Source organism: Pieris rapae, chromosome 4, assembly GCF_905147795.1.
Source record: "Pieris rapae chromosome 4, ilPieRapa1.1, whole genome shotgun sequence".
NCBI lineage: Eukaryota > Metazoa > Arthropoda > Insecta > Lepidoptera > Pieridae > Pieris > Pieris rapae.
In genome coordinates this window covers 1,021,299-1,043,474 of record NC_059512.1, presented here as the reverse complement: position 1 = coordinate 1,043,474, position 22,176 = coordinate 1,021,299, and the positions used below count along the sequence as shown (strand labels likewise).

General features: G+C 34.1%; 2 protein-coding genes across 3 annotated transcripts in view; both read left to right on the top strand.

Moving 5' to 3' along the window:
- Positions 1-3,358: 3,358 nt before the first annotated feature.
- On the top strand, positions 3,359-12,007 carry LOC111004137 (aspartate and glycine-rich protein). Of its 2 annotated transcripts, XM_022275003.2 has the most exons (7): positions 3,359-3,586; positions 5,531-6,012; positions 6,373-6,549; positions 9,589-9,708; positions 9,950-10,159; positions 11,000-11,149; positions 11,777-12,007. In XM_022275003.2, the coding sequence occupies exons 1-7, from the start codon at positions 3,563-3,565 to the stop codon at positions 11,958-11,960; spliced, it is 1,347 nt and encodes a 448-aa protein (XP_022130695.2). In that variant the 5' UTR covers positions 3,359-3,562; the 3' UTR covers positions 11,961-12,007. The 2 variants fall into 2 exon arrangements, with proteins under 2 accessions (XP_022130695.2, XP_022130697.2); XM_022275005.2 differs by lacking the exon at positions 11,000-11,149.
- Positions 12,008-12,953: 946 nt separating this feature from the next.
- The window catches only part of LOC111004120 (unconventional myosin IC), a 52,679-nt gene continuing 43,456 nt past the window's right edge, over positions 12,954-22,176 (top strand). Inside the window, exon 1 of the mRNA XM_045628107.1 lies at positions 12,954-13,214. Coding sequence (XP_045484063.1) covers positions 13,114-13,214 — 101 coding nt within the window. The 5' untranslated portion in view covers positions 12,954-13,113. The remainder of the gene's footprint in view (positions 13,215-22,176) is intronic.

Genomic DNA, 22,176 nt, shown 5'->3' with positions numbered 1-22,176 from the left:
AATACATAAACATTCTTATAAAGAAAAGCATAAGTTATTAGGCAACGGGCGGCCTTATCACTATTAAGCGATTTCTTCCAGGCAACCCTAGTTTGGAGCTAAAAAGAAAAACACATACATAGGGTTAAGTACAAAAGATGCATCTACAATTAAAAAGAATATTAATTAACATCTATTTTATGATTAGCGGTTTCAATTGGATTGACAAGGGAACGTAAATCAAAACTACCGCCAGAGAGAAACAAACAATTTTGTTTTAATGAGGAGTTTTAGTAATAAAAAAAGTTTTTATTTTAGTATTTAAGTATTGTTTTACTTTTTAAATAACTCAGTTATTCAATTTTTATACAAGCACGTCTGCAACGATTGATGATCAATAGATGGCGCTGATTTCGCTGGTTTTGTACGCTTTGCCCGGTACCATATTTAATTTGAGTTATTGGAAGTAGTACTGTGCCGATGATTGACTTTAAAACCGTATAATACTCAATATAGCAAATAATCGTTATAGTAAAATAGTACCCGGTCCATGGAGTACCCGTTGCATATTACCTTATAATTTGCATGTTTTATTTTAATAAGATTGGGGTTGAATTAAAAGTATTTTACAGGAAGCCGCTGAGTGGCGTATAAAAGGGTGTCAGTTCATTGAACTTTATAATTATTTTCATTAGCGGTCACCTTATAAAGCTAGGGGAAATATCTATATATTTAGAGGTTTAATTCTAGTGATTGTAGCCAAACTCCTTTGAAACGTGACAGATTTATAGTTCTGAGTATATATGTATAATGTGTATGAAATGTAATATGTGTAGTAAAATAATCATTTTGTTTTGCCACTCTCTCTCTCATTCTTCCTCCCTATAGCTCTTTTCCACCTCTCGCTCCACCGTGTGTGATGCGACGCTCGCTCTATCTCACTCTCTCTCGATTTTTCTCACTTGCTTGCTCCCTACTCTCGATCCATGGCTAATGGCTATTCGCTTCATACTTCCCTTTCTCACTCTCTCTCATTCGGTCTCAATCGTTCTCTCCCTTTTCCTTGACAAAAACGTTGCACATTTTCGTGACGCTAATATTAATATTGCGTTTCTTCAGTAAAAATGTTACCCTCATGCGTCTAAAGAAGTTTCAGTAGTAGCGAACCCTATAATCCGTGCTTATAAATCACTGCTTTGATGTCATACTCTGGATCGCACTAACAAAGTCTTTTCACTCGCTAAGGATATATAGAACTTCTTGACCTTAGCCACTGGGGCCTTTGGGCTAGAGTCAAGATAAATGAAGTATCCTCTCGTTTTAGAAGGAACAGTACACCATTCTTCCACCACAATACTGTTACCGGGTTACGCTGCAAAGCGTGGTCATGGTTCAACAACAATTCAAGTGAATGACCACTAGAGGTCGCTGACAGTGGCACAAATATTGGTAATTTGTACAGTGGGCGGACACAGTTATCCGGCGTAGCGTATTTATTAGGCATCATTAAATTACCTGAGTTTTGCTAATATTTACGCTTTACCTACTGGTCTTCATGATTAGGGCTTCATATTTATATAAGTCTAGGGCTTTAAACTATACAATTTCTCGTTATAAATTTCCTTACGACATTTTCTTTCATTTAAAATTCAAAGTTTATTCTAAGTCCTTAATTATTTTTCTCGACATCAGATCCTAATAGTGCTGCCTTCTTAGACTTCGCGATTTGATCAAAAACAAAGGATAATAAAAGGTACAGCCAGGGCTTGAATCTACGACCTCAGAGAAGAGTCGCACGTTCTAACTTCTAAGTGACCATCAGTGCTCTTACTTAAATTATATCAACAACGTAATGAGCTACTTATAATAGAACATACGGGATATATTTATTTTTGTCTATGTTACTATTCCCTAGCGGCAGAGGAATATTTTCTTTTTTAGTTGCAAAAGACCTAAACATTTGTAATGAAAACGTTACGGGTAGTCTAAGGCAGTGCTTTTCAGATGTCTGTCGATAAATAATTTTCAGAACTGAAATAAAAACATAGAGAATGGACCTATTTACAGAGGCAGATTAGGTTTGTATATATAATACAAGTGTAAGAATCCTAACTCTGAACCTAATTCTTCCTAAAAGGCTAACAACGCAACCACGAATCTGTGGATGCGGTCCATTTTAAGGTTGCTTCTTCAATTAAAAACCGTGCATGACAATATTGATGATAGCATATCCAGTCTCGTTTATTCACAATGCAAATGACGTGTCAGCTATGGTTCGCCGCGTACATTTTTTGGTTCAAGTATATAGCTGTGAATATCTGTTTCCATAATACACTAGTTGAGCTAATCACAATCATTTAGAACTTCTGAGAACGTGGATGAAAACTTTCCTTTCAAAAATAAGCCTTGCACGGCCATTAACGGACGATCTATTTGCGACAATATTTTTTTTAATAGAGGCTTGAAAATCCATAAAGTTTCCAAAGACTAAGAAACATGAACACAAACTATAAGTTCCGTATGTCATAATTCCATACGTTTACTTAATTTATACGATATACATGAGTCATACTTAGCGCTGAGGCTAAGAGCAAGATCTATAGAGCGCACTTAGACTTAGGTCAATCTTTACCCACGAAAAACTGCTAGTATAAGCATAGTATATGCTTAGTGTACATTAAGCATATACTATGATTTAGTATTTATAGACATTTTAACGGTGAGATTACGGTAAGCACAAGCTAAGACAGAAAATGACAAAATACACATTGATGTTTCATTTCATAGAATACCTTTTTTATTATCCTTAAAAAAGTATAACAATAACAAATATTTAAACGTCTAAAACGGTACACATATATCTTCTATTTATTGATATTTATTTTATAATTGCAAAAATTCTAAATTTACAAGTAACTTTTGGAAAATTATTTTAGAGATGACAATAAAATGCGACACTATGGAAACAGATACACGCTCTAAACAATAGAACTTCCTCTTCCTATATATTTATTGCATTTGTTTTTTGTATTATTTGTTATATCAAATCTAATACAAAAATTTACTTAGACAATACTGGCCGAACCAATTTTCAACCGAGAAACCTCTAGCAATTGATAAATAACATGTCTGAAAATGTTTTGATTTGTTCGAGGTGAAACGGAAAGTATAAAATAATAATAGCAATCACACACTAATCAAATGTTCTTCAAGACATGATTATCAAGCTACTTTTAAGTAGATTCCTCTCATTGCGGGCTGTCATTATCTTCACATCTACGCACAGTCATTACCATGTGTAACCTTCGTAATGTTGAGCTATGTGCCCCACAGGACGGATGGACAGACAAAAAAACAATTGCCATAATTATTATAAGCGCCGGACGCCAGAGCCATCGGACAGTCGGTCAAACAGAACCGCGCAGAACGGTTCTAAATTTAAAAAGTTTACGACTTTTCACAGACTAAATAGACTATATGACCAGATACAGATTATAGGATGTTAAGGTTCGCATAGTTTATTTATAGTAAACAGGTTTTATACGAGTGCATTGTTTGGTATGTGCTGCATAGGCTGAGCAAGATGATACGATTGATAATAATTCAGGTAAGTTTTTGACAAATTATTATTAAATTTAATACAGAAATAACATAATACATAAAAATATATCTAATAACTAACCTTAAAATTTAATTATTAAAAAAATATTATTAAAAGGAGTCCCTTTAGGCAAGGTTCCGAAGATACTAGCAAAATTAAATTATGTTATTGATATAAGTCAATATCAATATATTAACTTCGTAATATTATTCAAACTTTTCATTATTAAAAAATTTACAATTTTTTGATAAATGTCTATAATTATTTGTTATAGCTTAAGTAATAAAAAATACACTCACATCAAAAAGAACTCAACAATATAATTTTAATAAGACTATTTTATTAAATTAATTAATAATGAAAATGAATTATTACAAAGATCTCAACAATGATTTTACATATAAAAACAAAGAAAATATTATGCGAATCCGTTATTTCGTTTTTCAGTAGGTAACATAATCGCAGTAATAATTATTATGCGGAAGATGAATCAAGATCTTAAAGATGATGATAATTGACATAAAAACTCAACCTCGCGTTAATAAAACAGAACTAATCTGATCTTTTAAAGTGTTCATTGTAAAGTTTTTTTCTAAGTACTTAGTTTCTAGAGTATTATGATGTCTCATTTAGCAATTTATTTATTTTCTGTAGTTGTAATCATAGAAAAAAACTGGCTGGTTATATATAAATACCCTGAATTTTTTTCATGTTTTTATTTGGTGGCCATACTTGTGTTACAAGATCAAAACGAAGAAACGAAGAAACAAGATCTTCAGTCAAAAATATTAAAATTAACAATTATGTATAATTATTAGTTGGTATAAAAATCTGTGGAAATAAATTGTTAAGTTTAATTTGCGCCCACGCCGCGACCTCCATAGACAATAGTGTGACGTCACGTAGGGCACAAAATGGCTGACATGGACCAAATAGAATCCTTGGCGTAATGGCCATTGTTTTTTACCCACATTTAATGAACTACAATCAATGTAGATCAAAATCTTTAGATATATAATGTGCTATAATTTTTATCGATGTAGGTCAGTGTCATTATGGGGCAATCTTGTGTTAAAAGGGGCAAATATTGCATAATTTATATTGTATACTATTTCTTACCAAATTTTTGTTAGTTTATGCAATGCAATTGTTCCTTTATAAACAAAGACATAGACATAACATTTATTACTAACAAAACATACGCAGAAACACACAAAATAACAATAATCAAAGAAAAAAAAGAATGAGAGATAATTTTTTTTTAAATAACAAAGTTCCTTTTAAGTGTGTAATGCTTGTTATATATGAAATTTATATATCGTTCCTGGTAGAATGAAGTAATTTTATCCTTAATTTGCTGTTTAAAATTTTTAGGACTAGTGCTTCCCTTTTTATTTAGTTATTTTAATTGTACTGTATTTCTATATACTAGCAACGAAGTGTTCATAAAGAAATAATATATATAGAGAGACTTTTTATTATGACTTTGACCAACGATTAAGGCCGCTGCTGTGTGAAATATTTCTGCAAAAAATATTTGTATCTTTATTAAATTTAAATAATTATCAGTGGCACTACAACTTTTTTAGGTCTCGGCTTCAGATTTCTGTATCTGTTTCTTGATAATTTGTCCAATAGGCAAGTAGGTGATCAGCATTCTGTGTTATGCGTGTTTTGTGCATCCTGAATATTATTGCATGTGAGACGGATATATTGAGTTAGTTAATATTTAGCATTATTTATTAATTAGTTATAAAAAGGTTTAGGTTTTATTTTTTCTTGTCTTGGTTAATGTTCTTATATAAATAAGTTGTCTACTATATTAGTATCAAGTTGCTGTAAAAATAGAAAATAAAATTAATATTTAAATTACCCATATGATTACAATTAGTGCTTCGGATTTCAGAGCACCGTTATATCTGTTTTCGACTAAATATTATATCTTTACAGGTATTAATCATTGTCGCAGTAACATCTTTGGTAGAATCTGAAGGTGACAATGAATCTAAACTATCATCTATACTTCTTCCGTCCAAAGACAAATCGTCGAGAATAACAAGAAGTTATTACGAACGTTACGGATACGGCCGACCATATGATCGACTGGATGATAGACGCTGTGGTCGATGTGACGATGATGATGACAGTGATGACGATAGAGACGACAGACGCTCCAACAAGCCTACACACGGCAGCCGACATGACAGAAACAGGGATGACGATGATAACGATGATAAACGATATAATACAGATAGACGAAGTAGTAAAAACGAAACAGATGATCAGACTGATGATAAGAGTCATGACGATAAAGATAGACATAGGGACAGGCCGAGGAACAGACACAGGAACCGATATGACGATAGGGATCGATATGGACCAGATTATTATGACAGGTTTTTGAGAGATAGGAATAGGGACAGATATGATCGGTAAGTGACTACCATAGATAGCCACACAGTTTACCATAATAGTCATGTTTATTTAAAAAAGATGGCTTGTACTGTAGATATAGCATTATTTATGATGTGGTGAACTTTAATAAATAAATACAATAGTAGAATTAAAATAACGTATGACTAAAATTTAAAAAAATCGAAATATCTTTGTCTAATAAGTGTTCCTAGCTACATTACTATTGAACTTATGCAATAAAATTGTAATAAAAAAAGTTCAACCTCGATTTTTAAGATAACCATAAATCAACAATGTTGGAAGTATCAACTCTAGATGATACAATTCCCGTTTTGCCAGAAATTTTACCTTAACAAAGATTTTATATACAAATACAGATACGACGAGCCATACCCACGGCGACCGTTGTATGACAGAAATGCCTACCACTATGATGACGGCTATGGCAGATATGATGGAAACAGACGACCTTCATATTATGATGACAGATACGACAGATATGATGATGGCTACGGTGGCTATGGGCCAGGAGTAGGAGCTGGGCCGCATGACAGGTGAGTACATCCCTCACGGTCTGAAATTAGTACTACATTAATAGAAACCATTGGATATATATAAATTTAACATTTTTTACACAAGAATGTCTACTTATAAAGACGTCTTATCTTATGGTTTAAAAAAAATCTTATGATGAACATTATAACATTCACTGACATGGGAATGTATAATATTAAATAATTATATATATACAATAGAAAATAAAGCGCAACCGAAGAAGGTGAAGACTTGTTAGATAAAAAATACAGCAATGAATTTAAGAGCTATACAACACAAAAAATATTTTTTATATAGCATTTCCCAGTACTCAATATATTTGTTGGCTTCCATTTTAATATTTTCTAAATCGAAATGATTAATTAAAAGTTCAATTGTAAACTCATATTTCCTTTTTTCAAAACCCAATTACCGGGACGATCCTAATAAAACGTTAATATGACATGTTCATATTTAAAGACATCATCACTAAAAATAATACGTACTTCTCTTAGAAATAAAAATTCTGAATCATTTATTATGTATAAATACACATTTCATCATCAATTATAAACGCTTGTTATTTTGAACTCTTGATGATTTGAATTTTTCTTTGATTTGAGAGTTTCAAATTGTCGAGTTAATAAAATTTTCTTTATATACCTAACTCAAGATAACTTTATTCATATCTATATATTTATTATATATATATATATATATTTAATCGAGAACACTTATGAACGTCAACAGAAATTATGTTAAATTGATTCTAAGTTTACATTTACTAACAGTTCGTATTTCGTAAGTCAAAGGCGTAGAGCGGATAAATTCTCAAGCACTCTTTTTAATTGTCGAGTTTTGGGTCATACAAATTGAACTGGAGCAAATCAATGCCAAGGATTATGATCATTTAAATAACGTGACACATTGTCTCTATACAAATAAAACCACCATTACGTTGCAATTATTTCACAATAGTTTTGATTTTAATTCACGCTTTCATGAAATTGTATCGAATGTCAATACAGTTAGATATGCATACAATCAAACTAACTGTATTGAAAAAAGTATTTATTGTTATCGTAGACCATAGAGCATGCGCTCAGCATTAACGTCAGAGTTTAATATCAACAGACGCAAAATTGCATGGAATATTTTCTAGTTGCCACAGAAATATGATACACGAGTTGTAACCCGTGTGGTACAGACTATGTTTATTTGTTAATGGGTCGGTAATAATAAATAATGACGGTTATAAAGCAAAACTCCTAAAAACATTTTAATTAATAGCGAGTTACAGTGATACACATTTATTTACAGAAATATATACATTATCATTACAATACTAAGCGAATACGATAATAAATATATAAGATTATTTACTAAATATATTTAATATTATTTAGTAAATAATCTTATATAATAACATAATTTACTAAATATCGCTACAGTTAACTCGGTCTGCGAACATACATGTCAATGGTGTCAGAGACAGAATTCAATAGGTGCAACGTCTTTGTTAACGTCTGGTAATCTGGCTCCTGGTATCGTAAATGGCCTTCCCCGTCGCATTCCTTAGGTACAAAGAAACCATGTTCTTACTCCTTGGAGAACCCTTCGGTTGCTCACCGCCAAGACTTAATAGTTATAATAATAGGATCTAAGTAAAAGTTTGATTGCAGGATTCTACAAACTGTTTAAACATAAATCAAGTGGTTATAGTATATTGCAGGGTTCCCACACACACTTTTTTTTTGAAGCGAGGTGTGATATTTCTTTATTCTTTATTAGACACAATATACAAGAAAGTTTCGATAAAGTAGAGTGCACTGGCCCCCACACTAGGATTCCCTGTGTTGTGGGCAGTCAGTCTCTTCCATGTATGTCAACAGTTATCTGAAGATTTAGCGATATTTTAAAAGAACACTGATCGTGACGAATCAACGAAGTAAAATTTGAAAATAAATCCGATTGGCAGGATGAATTTTAAATCGATATGATTTTTAGGTTTTAGTGACATTTTAAATTGGATCATTTTTTTAATTTATAGATGATAATCATCATCTATAAATTAAAAAAATGTTTCGCAATACGGCGAGGAAATGTTGCCAGCGTTAAAGGTACACTGCCACAGGGACTTTTAAATATGTTTTTAATTATTTTTATTATTACTATATAGGCTAAGAAAATTGTATATGCTATATATTTATAGATTATATTTCAAACTAATGGTTTAAAAAACTAATGACAAGTGATTTAAGATTGTTGACCCTGTGAGTCATGGTTCGAGTTAATTAGCTTTTTATCTACTAACTACAGTTTCGACTGTCATTATGGTAATATATTTTTTGTTTAACGAAAGTCAAAGCTACTAAACAAATAAACCGAAAATCATATTATGTTTTTTATGGTGTGATCGCTTATTGTTTTTATAGTAGTTCAAATTGTATATGATGTATCTAAAGAGATTCGCTAAGTTTGGTTTAGCTTAGCACCATGAAACCTATGAACTGAAGCTTTGCGCTTTAGATGCATGAGGTCTCTCTCATCGCTTAGGTCTCAGTTTCAATCCCTAGCTGTGTACCAATGGTCAGTCCTTTCTCTCTTTCGAACGGTGAAGGAAAACGTCGTGAGGAAAGCGGCTTACTTAAATCCAAAGAGTCGACGCCGTGAGTCAGGTTAGATTGACAATTGACCATGAAACAGATACAGAAATCTGATGCCTACACCAAAAAGGTAATAACGCCACTGATACTTTTTTTTATTAGATGCCTAAGGCTCGCCAAAATATTTCTTAGATAGATAGAGGTTTCAAATGGTCTAAATACGTTCTATTTGCTCTAATCTTTTGCGGTGTCTTCATAGATTTTTTAAATCGTAGATAAGTCTTAAATCTGTTTTAATTACCTTATATATATAGTATAATTCACGCTCAAATCAATTTGACACCTGATTTGGCGATAATGACACTTGGGGAGGTGTCTGGTTAACTTCTGTGTATAGTTCATATCCTGTATATAATGTCATGGAATTTGTGAAATATGTTTTGATCTTTGAAGTTTCAGACCGTGGGATGAGACCTATCGAGGTCAATCGGGTTGGGACGCAGGTGGCCGCGGGTATTATTTTGCGTCTGGTAGACCTGATTCCTCTGCTTGGAGCCAGCGGGATTATGCCAGGTATATTTTGGGAAATAGATATATTTTTGTCTGATGAAGATAAAATGAAAATATTATGCTACAATCACACACAATTATAAAGAGAGAAAAAAATGTTTAGTTGTTAGCTCCCTAACACCTTTTTCAATTATAGAACTCTCTGGACTAGATTTTAATAGGCGTGGACGTTTAATTCTAGGCATCTAAAGAAACTAACAAACTTACGACCATACGCAAGCAAATGACATAAATTAACTTTCAGACCACAATCCTCTGGCGGTTGGCAGAGTGGTTACCAAAGTAATCCAAGTTACTCCAATGACTACGCCTCAGGGTACAATTACAAAGATCCATACCGCGGTACCAGTGCAGCCAGCTACGGTTCTGGCTATGGGGGCTACCAGGACGTAGGATACCAGTCCAGTGGCTGGCGAAATGTTGGCGAAAACAGGCGGCCGTATAGAGATGAAAGGTATGTTGAGGAGGTTTTCTTAAAACCACGGATGCTTGTATGGTAGTATATTGGTAGAACTGGTGTACCCACTTCTTTTAGTATTTGGAGACGAGTGGAGGCCCGAGGTCTTGCGAATTTCATCTCGTAATGAAAACATAATTTCAATATAAACTACTTCTACAATATAACTTCCATACATGAATTAATACAAGGTGTCTCAAAAGAAAGTTCATATTTAGTTGATGGTTTAAAAAAAGTAAGTCGTGTATCAAAAAAGTTTATTCATTATTAAAGTAAACATTTTGGGAATGTATTTCTGTCAAATAATATAATCCAGATAATATCTCGAGTTCGCGGGCACTCATTTAATCGAACAATAAAATTACTTATGACAGCTCGGCAGGTGGACTCAGTGATCGCTGCCATTTCGTGACGGTTATTTTATTTCAATTGCTCCAAAGAAGTTGGCTTATTGACGTAGACTCTGATAATCTAATCTTAAGTCTAGATAACCCCATAAGAAAAATTCCATTGGGGTTAAATCAGGACTGCGTGGAGGTTAATTTATGTTACTTCGCCTGGAGATCAAATTGCATGAGAAAATTTTACGTCTCGTGGCAGAGACGCATTAGACGTGTGTGACATTGCTCTGTCCTGCTGAAACCATGTTTTTGGTAGTCAGGAAAGTTTTAAAGTTGTGCTTGAACTTTAAAACCTAAAACTAACCAAGAAGCGTGATTTGATGACCAGTAACCTTAATAAATGTAAACTTAGTTTTGAGACACCTTTTATATTATTTTTCTTTGCACTTCATACCCCATTCCCACACATCATTCACCTTTCATTTTCATTTTCCAGCAATTTTGGTTTTGGATACAGAAGTCCAGCTTATGATACATATCAAATCCAGAATGCATATTACCCTGGAGATAGAAAGTATGGTTCCAGTGGGGCCCAGACTGTATATGGACAAATAGCTACCGAAAGACGGCCGTATAGAGATGAAAGGTAGTCCAGAACTCAGCTTTCAGACTTCATAAAACTGAAAAAAAATTTTGGACATATTCCGAAGACCTATTTCTTACTTTTGTAAAAAGTTTGACCGTTGGTTTACACTTTAAACTGTCATTTTCTGTTGCTTAAACTTTATAAAAATTTATGAAATCTGTCTCTATAATCGTAAGCATATGCTTATTATAATGAAGTCACGGATTCTGCAGCTTTTAGTCTGCCGCTCTACCTGGTTGGGTCAGTACCGTGAAACATGTGACAGCCTTGGACAGAGATTTTTTGAAAGTAACAGGAGGCAAATGGGCAGATATATAATCTGATATTAAGGGATACCACCGCCCATGGACACTTACATTACCAGAAACCTCGCAAATGCGTTAACGGCCTTGAAAGAATTGGTACGCTCTTTTTTTGAACGACTCTTTGTCGAATTGATTCGGAAATACATTGGTGGGCAGCTGGTTTCACACTATCTACGTGTCGATCTCGTAGTTGGTGAATCAGTTGACGTTTGTGACCTTCGTTGCGATACGATGCAGAAACTTGGGAGTGGAGACTTCCTTATTTAATGTTCAAGAAGTTTGCCGGTATCTGTAAAGTTCTGTAATGCTATATATTTTTCAGTGGAGTTACGAAGCTGGACACGCAATACAACCAAGTGACTGACAATCGTTATGGCAGACCAAGCCAGCCGAGTTCATATCAACCGTCGACCTTCAGCCAGAGTACAACTCAGACCAGCTATCTTCTTGGCAGAGAAGACCAACTTGTCAAAGTGGATGATTCCACGCAAAAAGACGCTCAATAATCCAGTGTTTCATATATATGTGTTCTAGAATAAATTGTATTTAAACATATATGCCTTCTTATTTAATTTTAACACGAATTTCTATTAATAATTATTCTCCACTGATTAAGACTAAAATAATGAGGGGAAAATCGATTAGATCAATCGATTTAAATTTCTCCCAGGCAACTAGTGTAAGAATAAAATAAGGGACACAATAGTATAGCAAAACTATCAGTAACTTACAAGAAAGAAAAATCAAAGCAAATAGACAATAAAAATGAACCTTCGCATTTCATGAACAGTTTAATTGACGCCCTCTTCCTTAGGACATTTAGTCAGTCAAGTTATTTCAAAATATACCACAAGCAACTAGTATAGTTACTATAATAATAATACTATACTTTGTTGCCATTTTGATAATACATAAACTCTTCTTAAAAAACATTTGTAAATAAAGTAAGATTATATCTTTAAATATAATGTTAATTAGTAATTATAACTATCAAATATACAGTATTTACAATGTTCTTAACCTACATAGTAATAATTAAAAATTAAATTAACATAAAAAATAAAACATATTTATAAATGTTAACGCTGGCAGCATATCCTCGCAGTAATTGCTATACTTATTCGTTGAGCGAAGAAAGCACAAGCTCTACCAGCTAATTACCAGGCGCTAACTTATATGATTAATTAGCGCCCGTGCACTTGAACCCTACGGCCCAAGAATCTTAACTCCAAAACTCTCCAATTACTTTATAAATATGTGTTTATTTATCACCTGCTTTGCGGCCGCAACAGCTTTTTATACATTTAGGTCTTAAAATTTCACCATCTAAAAGTATAATTTAATCTTGCCACATTTCTGTAATGTGATACGATAACCACTTAAACTTACATTTATCTAAGTATTTACAATCAATTATAACAATTTGAGTGTAATCTAAAACAATACGTAAATTAAATGGCATTTTATAATTGATAAATGTTGATTACTTCATTGTATATCTGATAAATTGTACGAGGGCGATACACTTGCTTATAGATTCTTGACTGCAGCCACGTAGTCAGAAAATGTTCTAAATTTAAATTTGTGAAATAAGTTGTTAAGTGTTAATTTCCAAAAAGTTTTTATCTTAAAGAGGTCAATCCAAGGAGTTTGTATACGATGACGAAAAAAGTCGTTCCAGGGGTTTCTCAAGATAATGCGGTCCCGGTTATCGTTGTGAATGGAGATTCTGATGCCCCAGTTATTCGGCAGATTAAGGCGTAAGTATTTTATAAGTTTTATATAAATGTTATACATTGTTTAACAATAGCTGAGTGCTTAAGTTAAAATAATTGATGATTAGGATAAAAATATAGTTTCTAAAGTCGTATAGAGGTATGATTTGCGATAACGTCGTACTTTGTACTTCGAAAATTTTATGTTTACTTCTAGTATTGTCTTTCTTCTAGTAAGTGGATAAAATATTAATTGATGTAACCAAGTGTATAATAATTAACAAAGAATTACCATGAACGGCACACGGAACACTAGTAAAATATAGTGCTTATGAATATTGGTATGTCGCGAGTACGTATGTGTGTGAGATAGAGTGACTATTTACTTTATAAATTATTTGTTTATTATTTTTGTACAAGAATACGTCAAAGTATTGGGCACATATTCTGTTTAGTTCCGTTTGGGGAAAAGTTAATTTTATTTGTATTAACCGAGAAAAGCGTAGTATTCGTCTTCATGGCGTCCACTAAAGAGGTTGTATAGTAAGCATTAGTACAGAAGAGTCCGTCTATCTTGTTAAGATAGGCGTCTTTATTTTTTACACCTCTCCTGGTCACCACACGACCTATCCGCATTAAAAAATTGTTCATTTTATTTACTTTTATGTCAAACACAACGAAAATATGTGTTCTATCCCCAATACGGCACGGCGGGAATAAGGCAACGTTTTTCGCAGTTCGCTTACATTGACCAGGAAAACTTCTTTATGCCGCACAAGGCGATAGTTGGTGGCGCCTTGGGGTTTTAGTGGGTATGCACAATAGCGAGTCCCACAAATCATGGGGAATTTATTCTACTTGGGGAAATGCATGGGGCATACCCTTCCGCGGCGCGACTGCTTGGTGCGGAAGGGTATGCGCAATTTCCCCAAGTAGAAAAAAAAGGAAAACTTCTGCTCTCACGACTCTTACCAAATTGTATTTCTAGTAGACCAAATAAAATATATGTGTACGAGCCAAGGCTGTACATTTTGCTCACTTAGGTGTTCTTAGTTTTATAAGCGTGATGTTTTTCTATATACGTGACAAGGCTCACACATCATGCTCAGTTATAAACGTGAAAATATTTAAATGTATGTACGTGCTGTGGTTGTTCACTTGGATTAGTTATAAGCAGGACGATTTCCTAAATCGTCGGAGTCACGCCCCGAGAGTATAGCCGTTCGCAGGCACTCTCTTCATCTGCATTTTACTAAGTCATGGGAGTTACACCCCGAGAGCATAGCCAGACGTCGGCACTCTCTTCAATTGTTTAATTATAATTTTATTATAATTCTATTATATCGCTCATATTCTATTGTTATACGGAAGTGGTGAATATAAGGTAATCAACGAATCTTCTATTATTTCTACCACCTGATGACCCAGGAACCGTACATTTTGGTCCTTCGAGCTATCCGGGAATAGCGGGTCTTTCGCGTACAGTTGATCGCGTTCGCGTTTTTCTCCGTTTTCCTGAAGATCGGCGCCGTGGAAAAACATCCCACTGCTGGTTTGTGGAGTCATCAAGCAAGTAGAACACCATCATCCGCATCAATAGAAAAGAGGAGAGCAACGTGTTAAGTATCCAGAGGGATCATCAGTATATCGACGTCCTTTTGAACCTAGAAGAAGGCAACGGACGTCAATCGTTAATAAAGGGAGGCAAGTGAAATAAGTCCTTTCCCAACATTTATAAGGATCCAGAGGGGTCAACAGTATATCGGCGTCCTTTTGAACCTAGAAGAAGGCAACGGACGTCAATCGTTAATAAAGGGAGGCAAGTGAAATAAGTCCTTTCCCAACATTTATAAGGATCCAGAGGGGTCAAGAGTATATCGGCGTCCTTTTTAACCTAGAAGAAGGCAACGGACGTCAATCTTCAACAGAGGGAGGCAGCTACAGCAGTAAGTCCTTTCCATTTGTTTTGCGCACTATTAATTCTGAGAATTATCTCATTCATTTCGAGCATAATTTTACTGAGAATGATTAGAAGCATTCATTGAGCATTTTAACAAGCATAATGGATAAGTTACTCCAAGTTTCGAAAACTGAAGAGTTGCTTCGCAAGCAAGAAGCTTATTTTAGGTCGTTGGATAGCATATTGGAACAATCTAAGGCATATTCGGCATACGAAAAAGATGAACTTGAGTATGTACTAGAAGGAATAAAATTACGATGGGATTTAATTTTTGAAACCCATATCCAAATAAATACTGTTCTTAATGGATCTGACTCGGAGTATCAGAATAAATATTACGAGCAGGAAGCTAAATATAGGCGCCAAAGGAGAGAGTTGAATCGCAAATTTCATGCTACCGACTGGCAGAAGAATTCTCTAGAAACGCGTATGGAATCACCGATACTTAGGGATTCACATAATTCAGAAAATTCATTATATGCCTTGCAAACAGCTAATAATCAAATGCGGAAAGATTTAATTAGAAAACAACAGTGGCCTACATCAAATTTTTGTGTCAGCAAAAATTCGCTGTCGACGCGTTTCGATAACCAAGGTCAAGGAAATACAAATAAAATAAAACGTTGTCAATTATGCAACTTGTCTAATCATGGCCTGTTTAATTGTCGATCATTGTTAGAAAAAGATTTTAATGAAAGGGTTGATACCATTTTAAGATTACAGCTTTGCACAAATTGTTTGTTTAAGCATGACGTGGAAGATTGCTTCTCGCATAAAAGATGTAAGATTTGTTCCCAAAAACATAATACTATATTGCACCATGCACTATTTAATTCAAATGTAAATTATTATTCTACGCAAAGAGAGCGATCATTTCAATATAAATCGGATAAGAGAAATTATTCGTCTTCGGCAAAAGTGGAAGAACGTTTAGGAGAAAATGAGAACGAGCACAGTGTATGTGCAGATATTTATCAAGGCATAGGAGTAGCCGAATTAGCAGAAAGCGTCGCGAAATCTGTAATTTCTGACAGAATGGAACGTCATAGCATAATTTCCGGAGTAGAAGAGACCCTGCATCAAAGTACAGGTCTAGTTACACTTCCCGGTTCTTCAATTCATAGTAAAAATACTTCTTATTCCAATGTGTATACTAAGAAGCAAACAGGTAGTAAATTACCTATGGATAATCACAGTATAAGTGCAGATATTTATCAAGGCGGAGGAGTTGCCGAATTAGCAGAAAGCGTAGTAAAATCTTTGATGTCAGACAGAATGGAGCATGATAGCATCATCTCCGGAGTAGGAGTGAACCTGCAACAAAGTACAGGTCAAGATACAATGACTGGTTCTTTAATTCATATTACAAATACGTTTAATTCCAATTTGTGTACGAAGAAGAACATTGATAGTAAATTATCTATTGAATCTAGCAAGCCATCATTGCAATCCATAGAACAGCAAACGCAACTTGGTTGTAAAGTAATCGGAGAAGATAAATCACATCATGATAACGTGGGTGTCGAAAGCATGAACTGCTTACAAAACAAGCAAGAACCAGAAGAAAAAGAAAGTTTGTCTCAGTTCGTGTGTTCTCAAAAGAATAAAAACTTAAATCGCAGCTTAGTATTGTCTAAGCCTTTGTTAGAAGCACCGATTCAATTATATACGGGACCGGGAAACCATAGATCAGAGAGGGTTGCACGCAAATTTAATGTTTTGCCTATCAATAAAGGCAAGAAAAATAAGGAACAAGCTTTCGACAAAAAGCAGAAATTTGAAATAAGAAAGAAGAAAAAAGGAGTTAAGAAAAGAAAGGAATTTCCAGGAAGGTCAAAAAGAAAGGTTAGAATGAAAGGTGATATCTTTCGTAAAAGAGGAAGATTGCGCAACGTTATCGTTCCGCACTATAGCAGGCTCACAGATTCAGGCCTTGGTAAAATGAATATACAACAAACTTATTCGATTATGCAATGCTATGAGTCAAATATGAGTAATCAGAGGAAAAGAAAGAAAAGCACCATATATAAAGTTATACTTAAAATTCCTTTAAGGATACAAAGCCGAGACTCGTATGTTCAGTTCCATTTATGAATAACATACATTGTCGAAAAATTACATTTAATATTGAGCGAAAGTTATATATATACATAAATCATTTTATAAAGTGAAAAACGCTACTAATATCGTAAACAATAAGTGGAATGCCAGTTCAGCAAAATATCATATGTTAGCTAGTTGATTGACCTACTGTGAAAGACGTCACATACAATGAATATGATATAGATATCAAATTACCGAGATACGGTTGCATTTTATAATAATTATATTTAACCTAGGTAATGGTTTATTCACCAAAATAGTATTGTACTTTTTATGCTCATGATAGTTCTCAGTATGTGCTCAAGACAATTAGTGGATAGGATATTACAATCATATGAAGATTAGGTGACGTCACGGAGCAGTAGGTGTAACATCGGCAGAGTCAGCAACCGGTTTCGCAGTGGCCTCAGGAGAAGCCACCCGGGACCGGGCTCCAGTATATCTTAGTGCTAGTGATAGTGCAGTGGAATTGTGTCAGAAGTGTTAACATAAGTTTAAAGACTTTAGTGTTCTAGAGACTGTTAAGCATACAATGAATTGTTATTGTAAAGCACTTCATATTCGTCTTGCACTTTTTGCCTGTGGGAGTATGTACGAGCCAAGGCTGTACATTTTGCTCACTTAGGTGTTCTTAGTTTTATAAGCGTGATGTTTTTCTATATACGTGACAAGGCTCACACATCATGCTCAGTTATAAACGTGAAAATATTTAAATGTATGTACGTGCTGTGGTTGTTCACTTGGATTAGTTATAAGCAGGACGATTTCCTAAATCGTCGGAGTCACGCCCCGAGAGTATAGCCGTCCGCAGGCACTCTCTTCATCTGCATTTTACTAAGTCATGGGAGTTACACCCCGAGAGCATAGCCAGACGTCGGCACTCTCTTCAATTGTTTAATTATAATTTTATTATAATTCTATTATATCGCTCATATTCTATTGTTATACGGAAGTGGTGAATATAAGGTAATCAACGAATCTTCTATTATTTCTACCACCTGATGACCCAGGAACCGTACAATATGCTTACAATTTGTATACTTGGAATGTTAGTGATATATAATTTAGAACAATCTTATCATCTCTTTATTATCGTCCGAACAATAAACTGGTGGTTCGTCACTTGGAACGAACAGTAATATAATAAAACAATAAAAATAATATAAATAAGTATACCTATGCTCATTTTTAAACTGTATTTTTATTTTAAAATTTAAGGTTACGTTAAAGGAAGCTTGGCTCACAAGTCCTAGGTCTGTTAATATGTATTGTGCTAAAGCAATAAGTGTACAAAGCAATTATTAATTAACTAGCAATTTTAAATATGTGTACGGCTCGTAGCGTTAAAAAAACTGAATTTCAAACATTTTGTTGCGAATTGAATTTTGCAAGCACATTTTTAGTTATATATTGAATAAAGTTGATTTTAAGATCAGATAATTAATCATTTTTAATTATGGAGTTCAATTTTTAATATTCGAATGTAATTTCATCCTATATTGTAAAGTAATTTGATGAAACAATTCGAAAATTACGCCTTACAAAATTTTACGAGCAAATAAATATATAAATATTGTTTGCTATTTATTTACAAAAGTTTTACAAGATACTTGGCATAGTGAATTAATAATTTTGGTAGGATATAGATGTAATGAAACTGGACGTCTGTTGGCCTTGTACTAATGATAGAACCCTGCTGTTGCTTTAATAAATTCTTTCTATGTGCGTAATTAATTCATCACAGTATTGACCTTATACCCCAAGCTCTCTTATCAAACATATTCAAATTACATGTGACCATTATTATAAACCAATGGGACGTAATTTTTGAAAATCATGCGTAACAAATTGGTTAAAATTATTTTCTACACGAAACAATTTTATATCGTATCTTTTGAGTATCAAAAACTCGTGAAACTACTAACTACTGCCTCGCTCAATTAGCAAATGCCTCTTTACACGGGATACGCGTGTCCAGTGCATCTCACTTGACATCAGGTGTGTGGTCTGTCCAGTTCTGCATAAAAACACAATAACTAGATCGCTACATAACTTTGGAGTATTTTCTTCTCGGGAGTGTAAATATGTATTCAAGACCCTCAATTAATTTACGATTCCTTAATACGGGAGTGAGAATGTTAATAAAAATCGCAAATCGAAACCTTTGGGTACGTGATTGTTCAAAAGGTCTTAATAATATGACATATTGAAGCATGCCGATGCGTATTGGGCGGCAAATCTAGTTGAACATGTTGTCCTAGTGGCTTCAGCGTGTGACTCTCATCCCTGAGGTTGTACGTTCGATCCCCGGCTGTGCACCAATGGATTTTCTATGCGCGCACTTAACATTCGCTCGAACGGTGAAGGACAACATCGTGCAAACCGGTTTGCCTTAGACTCAAAGTCGACGACCTGTGGTACTGTGGGCTGGGGGCTGGGGTACTTGCTAGAAATCTGATGCCAAGACCTAAAAAGCTTGGCAGCTGCTTTTATGATATTCACTTATCAGGGTGAAACGAAATATGCATTCCCATTCCCACTCGGGAATGTGAATGCATATTTCGTTCGAAGATGCATGTTTCGTTCGGGAACTTTGCTTTTGAAGAAACAAATGAGTTCTGAGACCGTGAGAAATTTCTGCAGAAACCCTTCATCTTTCGATACCAACTATAATACAACCTTTTCTGCAGCTGTGACACTTTTTTGACATTCAACACTTAATGTCTTCAGTCACCGTGACCACGCACGCTGTAAAGCACGCGAAATTAATTAATATTAATTAATTTATTATGTTAAATAATTATAAGTTTACAATTTTAAATAGTTTCAATCCGGTAAAAAAGTGTTTTCATTAAATGAGTACTCACGTACTAACAGACGATGTTTTTTTTATTGAGAACAAAATCGGTAACATTAATAAGATTGTCCTAGTTCTCTAATTGATGAGCAATGATTATTGAGCACTCTCAAGTAGCAATATCAAACTGATTGGATTGCGTTACATTGCTTGGAAGCCAATTCACTGTATTTATTATTTGTAATTTGTAAAGGCATTTTAGCATTGTACCTGCATTTTTTACAATCGTTATAATCGTTGTAAATTGTAATTCAGAGGAAATATATGTATAACACGGTTGTTGCTAGTACTTATTTTACCGGACTTTCCCAAATATTGATTTGTATAAATTTTCTCTTATTTTTTGTAGTTCTCTTATAGTTTAAATTATGTTCTAAAAATTTGCGATGTCTTATATATTTTAAGCATACATGTTTGTTTTAGGACTAATAAATAAATAATAAACCTACTTTTATTATTGTTTAAAATTACAAATCAAATGGTTGTTAGTTATTACACTCTTAGACTACGTTAATTATACTGATTTTCGTTTCTTTGTGTTCTGCAGTCCCATTTTGGGTAAAGGCCTCTTTCAGAACTTTCCTGATTTGTTCGTAGCTTCCTTAATACATTCCTTCCTGAATAACCTCCTACTAAATACAATTTATTGTCTGAGGTCCCATATAACCGCTAATACGGTATTTATTTAAGGAATTTACTCACAAAAATGTCAACTTGATCGGAATAGGTATTAAGAAACGTTTTAAAGACCGTTTTGCATTTAAATTTTGGTTGATCTCATTCATTATGCTAACACTAGAATGTTGTTAAGTCGTGATATGAATCCAAATTGTTGTTGAACAACACGGAATAAGTATCTTTTTAAGTAAATTTTGAGACTCAAAACAAAATAGCGTCTATCTTTTTTCGAGTAGGTAATATTTTGAAAATAAATTATTGATTATTTATTGATATTGTTACAAAAACACAAAGGAATTTCTTTCGAAATTTAAATCCAATATCAATTTATCTACAGTTGAGGTGGACATCCTGACTCTGTAAAGTTGAACTTCAACAATGGGCGAACAAATTCATTAAGGGCCGGCCGTACACTCAGGCTTTCTAACATTTATATGTACTGTAAACGGGCGGCTATAATTAAACACAGATGAGCCTCCTGCCCGTAACAGTAGTACAATAAGCAGTGTTTCTTCATCGAAATCCATCTTATAAATGAACTCGCATCAGTATTATTTTACGGTCAAACACAACTGCTTCAAGCAGTTTTAGACAACTGCATTATGCGGTCGTATTCCAGTCGTGAACGACTTCAACGTGTCAATATATTCAAAATGTTGCAGTTATTTATTGTGTGCTGTGCGGTTCCTATCACGTTTGTTCATTTGTCATCATATCCAGGTACTCAGAACATCAAAGAAATTACACGTATGATAATTGGTTCAACGACAAGTCTACAATGAAGTTGACCGCACATCGAAGTAATCAGATTTTCTGATTAACTGAATCTTGATTGACAGTAAGGAGACATTGGCATTTTAAATGCCTTCCTAGCCCTCGAGATTTGCGCTAACAATTGCGATTAATTTTTATTTATACTGTTTTGGTTTGGGGGTTTGGTTTTTCACTGTATAAACCACTCGTCATAATTACTTACCAATATTATCCTCATTTATTTATAGAATAGGCAAATAGATCAGATTATAAAATGCACTCACAGTCATGGCCATTCAGAAAATCTAGATAAATGTAAAGTCGAACTTGGTGAAATTCCTCTATTCATGAGATGTGTGTTAAAATAAAGATTAAATGGCCTAGTAGATGGTACTGTTGACCCCATAACTGCTTTCCTAACTCAACAAATAAATATCGCAATACAGCGAATGCCAGCATTAAAAATACACGGGGACATAACTTTAAACATTATTTTAGTATTCATTAATTATTTTGTGGGCTTATTTGTAAAAATTTCCTGATGATATGACCGGAGCAGAGCTAAGTGGTTGAGCGTGCGACTGTTGGAGGTCGTGCATTCAAGCCGTGCATTATTTTGTGTTTGTGCGTAAGACTCGTTCGTGTAATAACAGGTG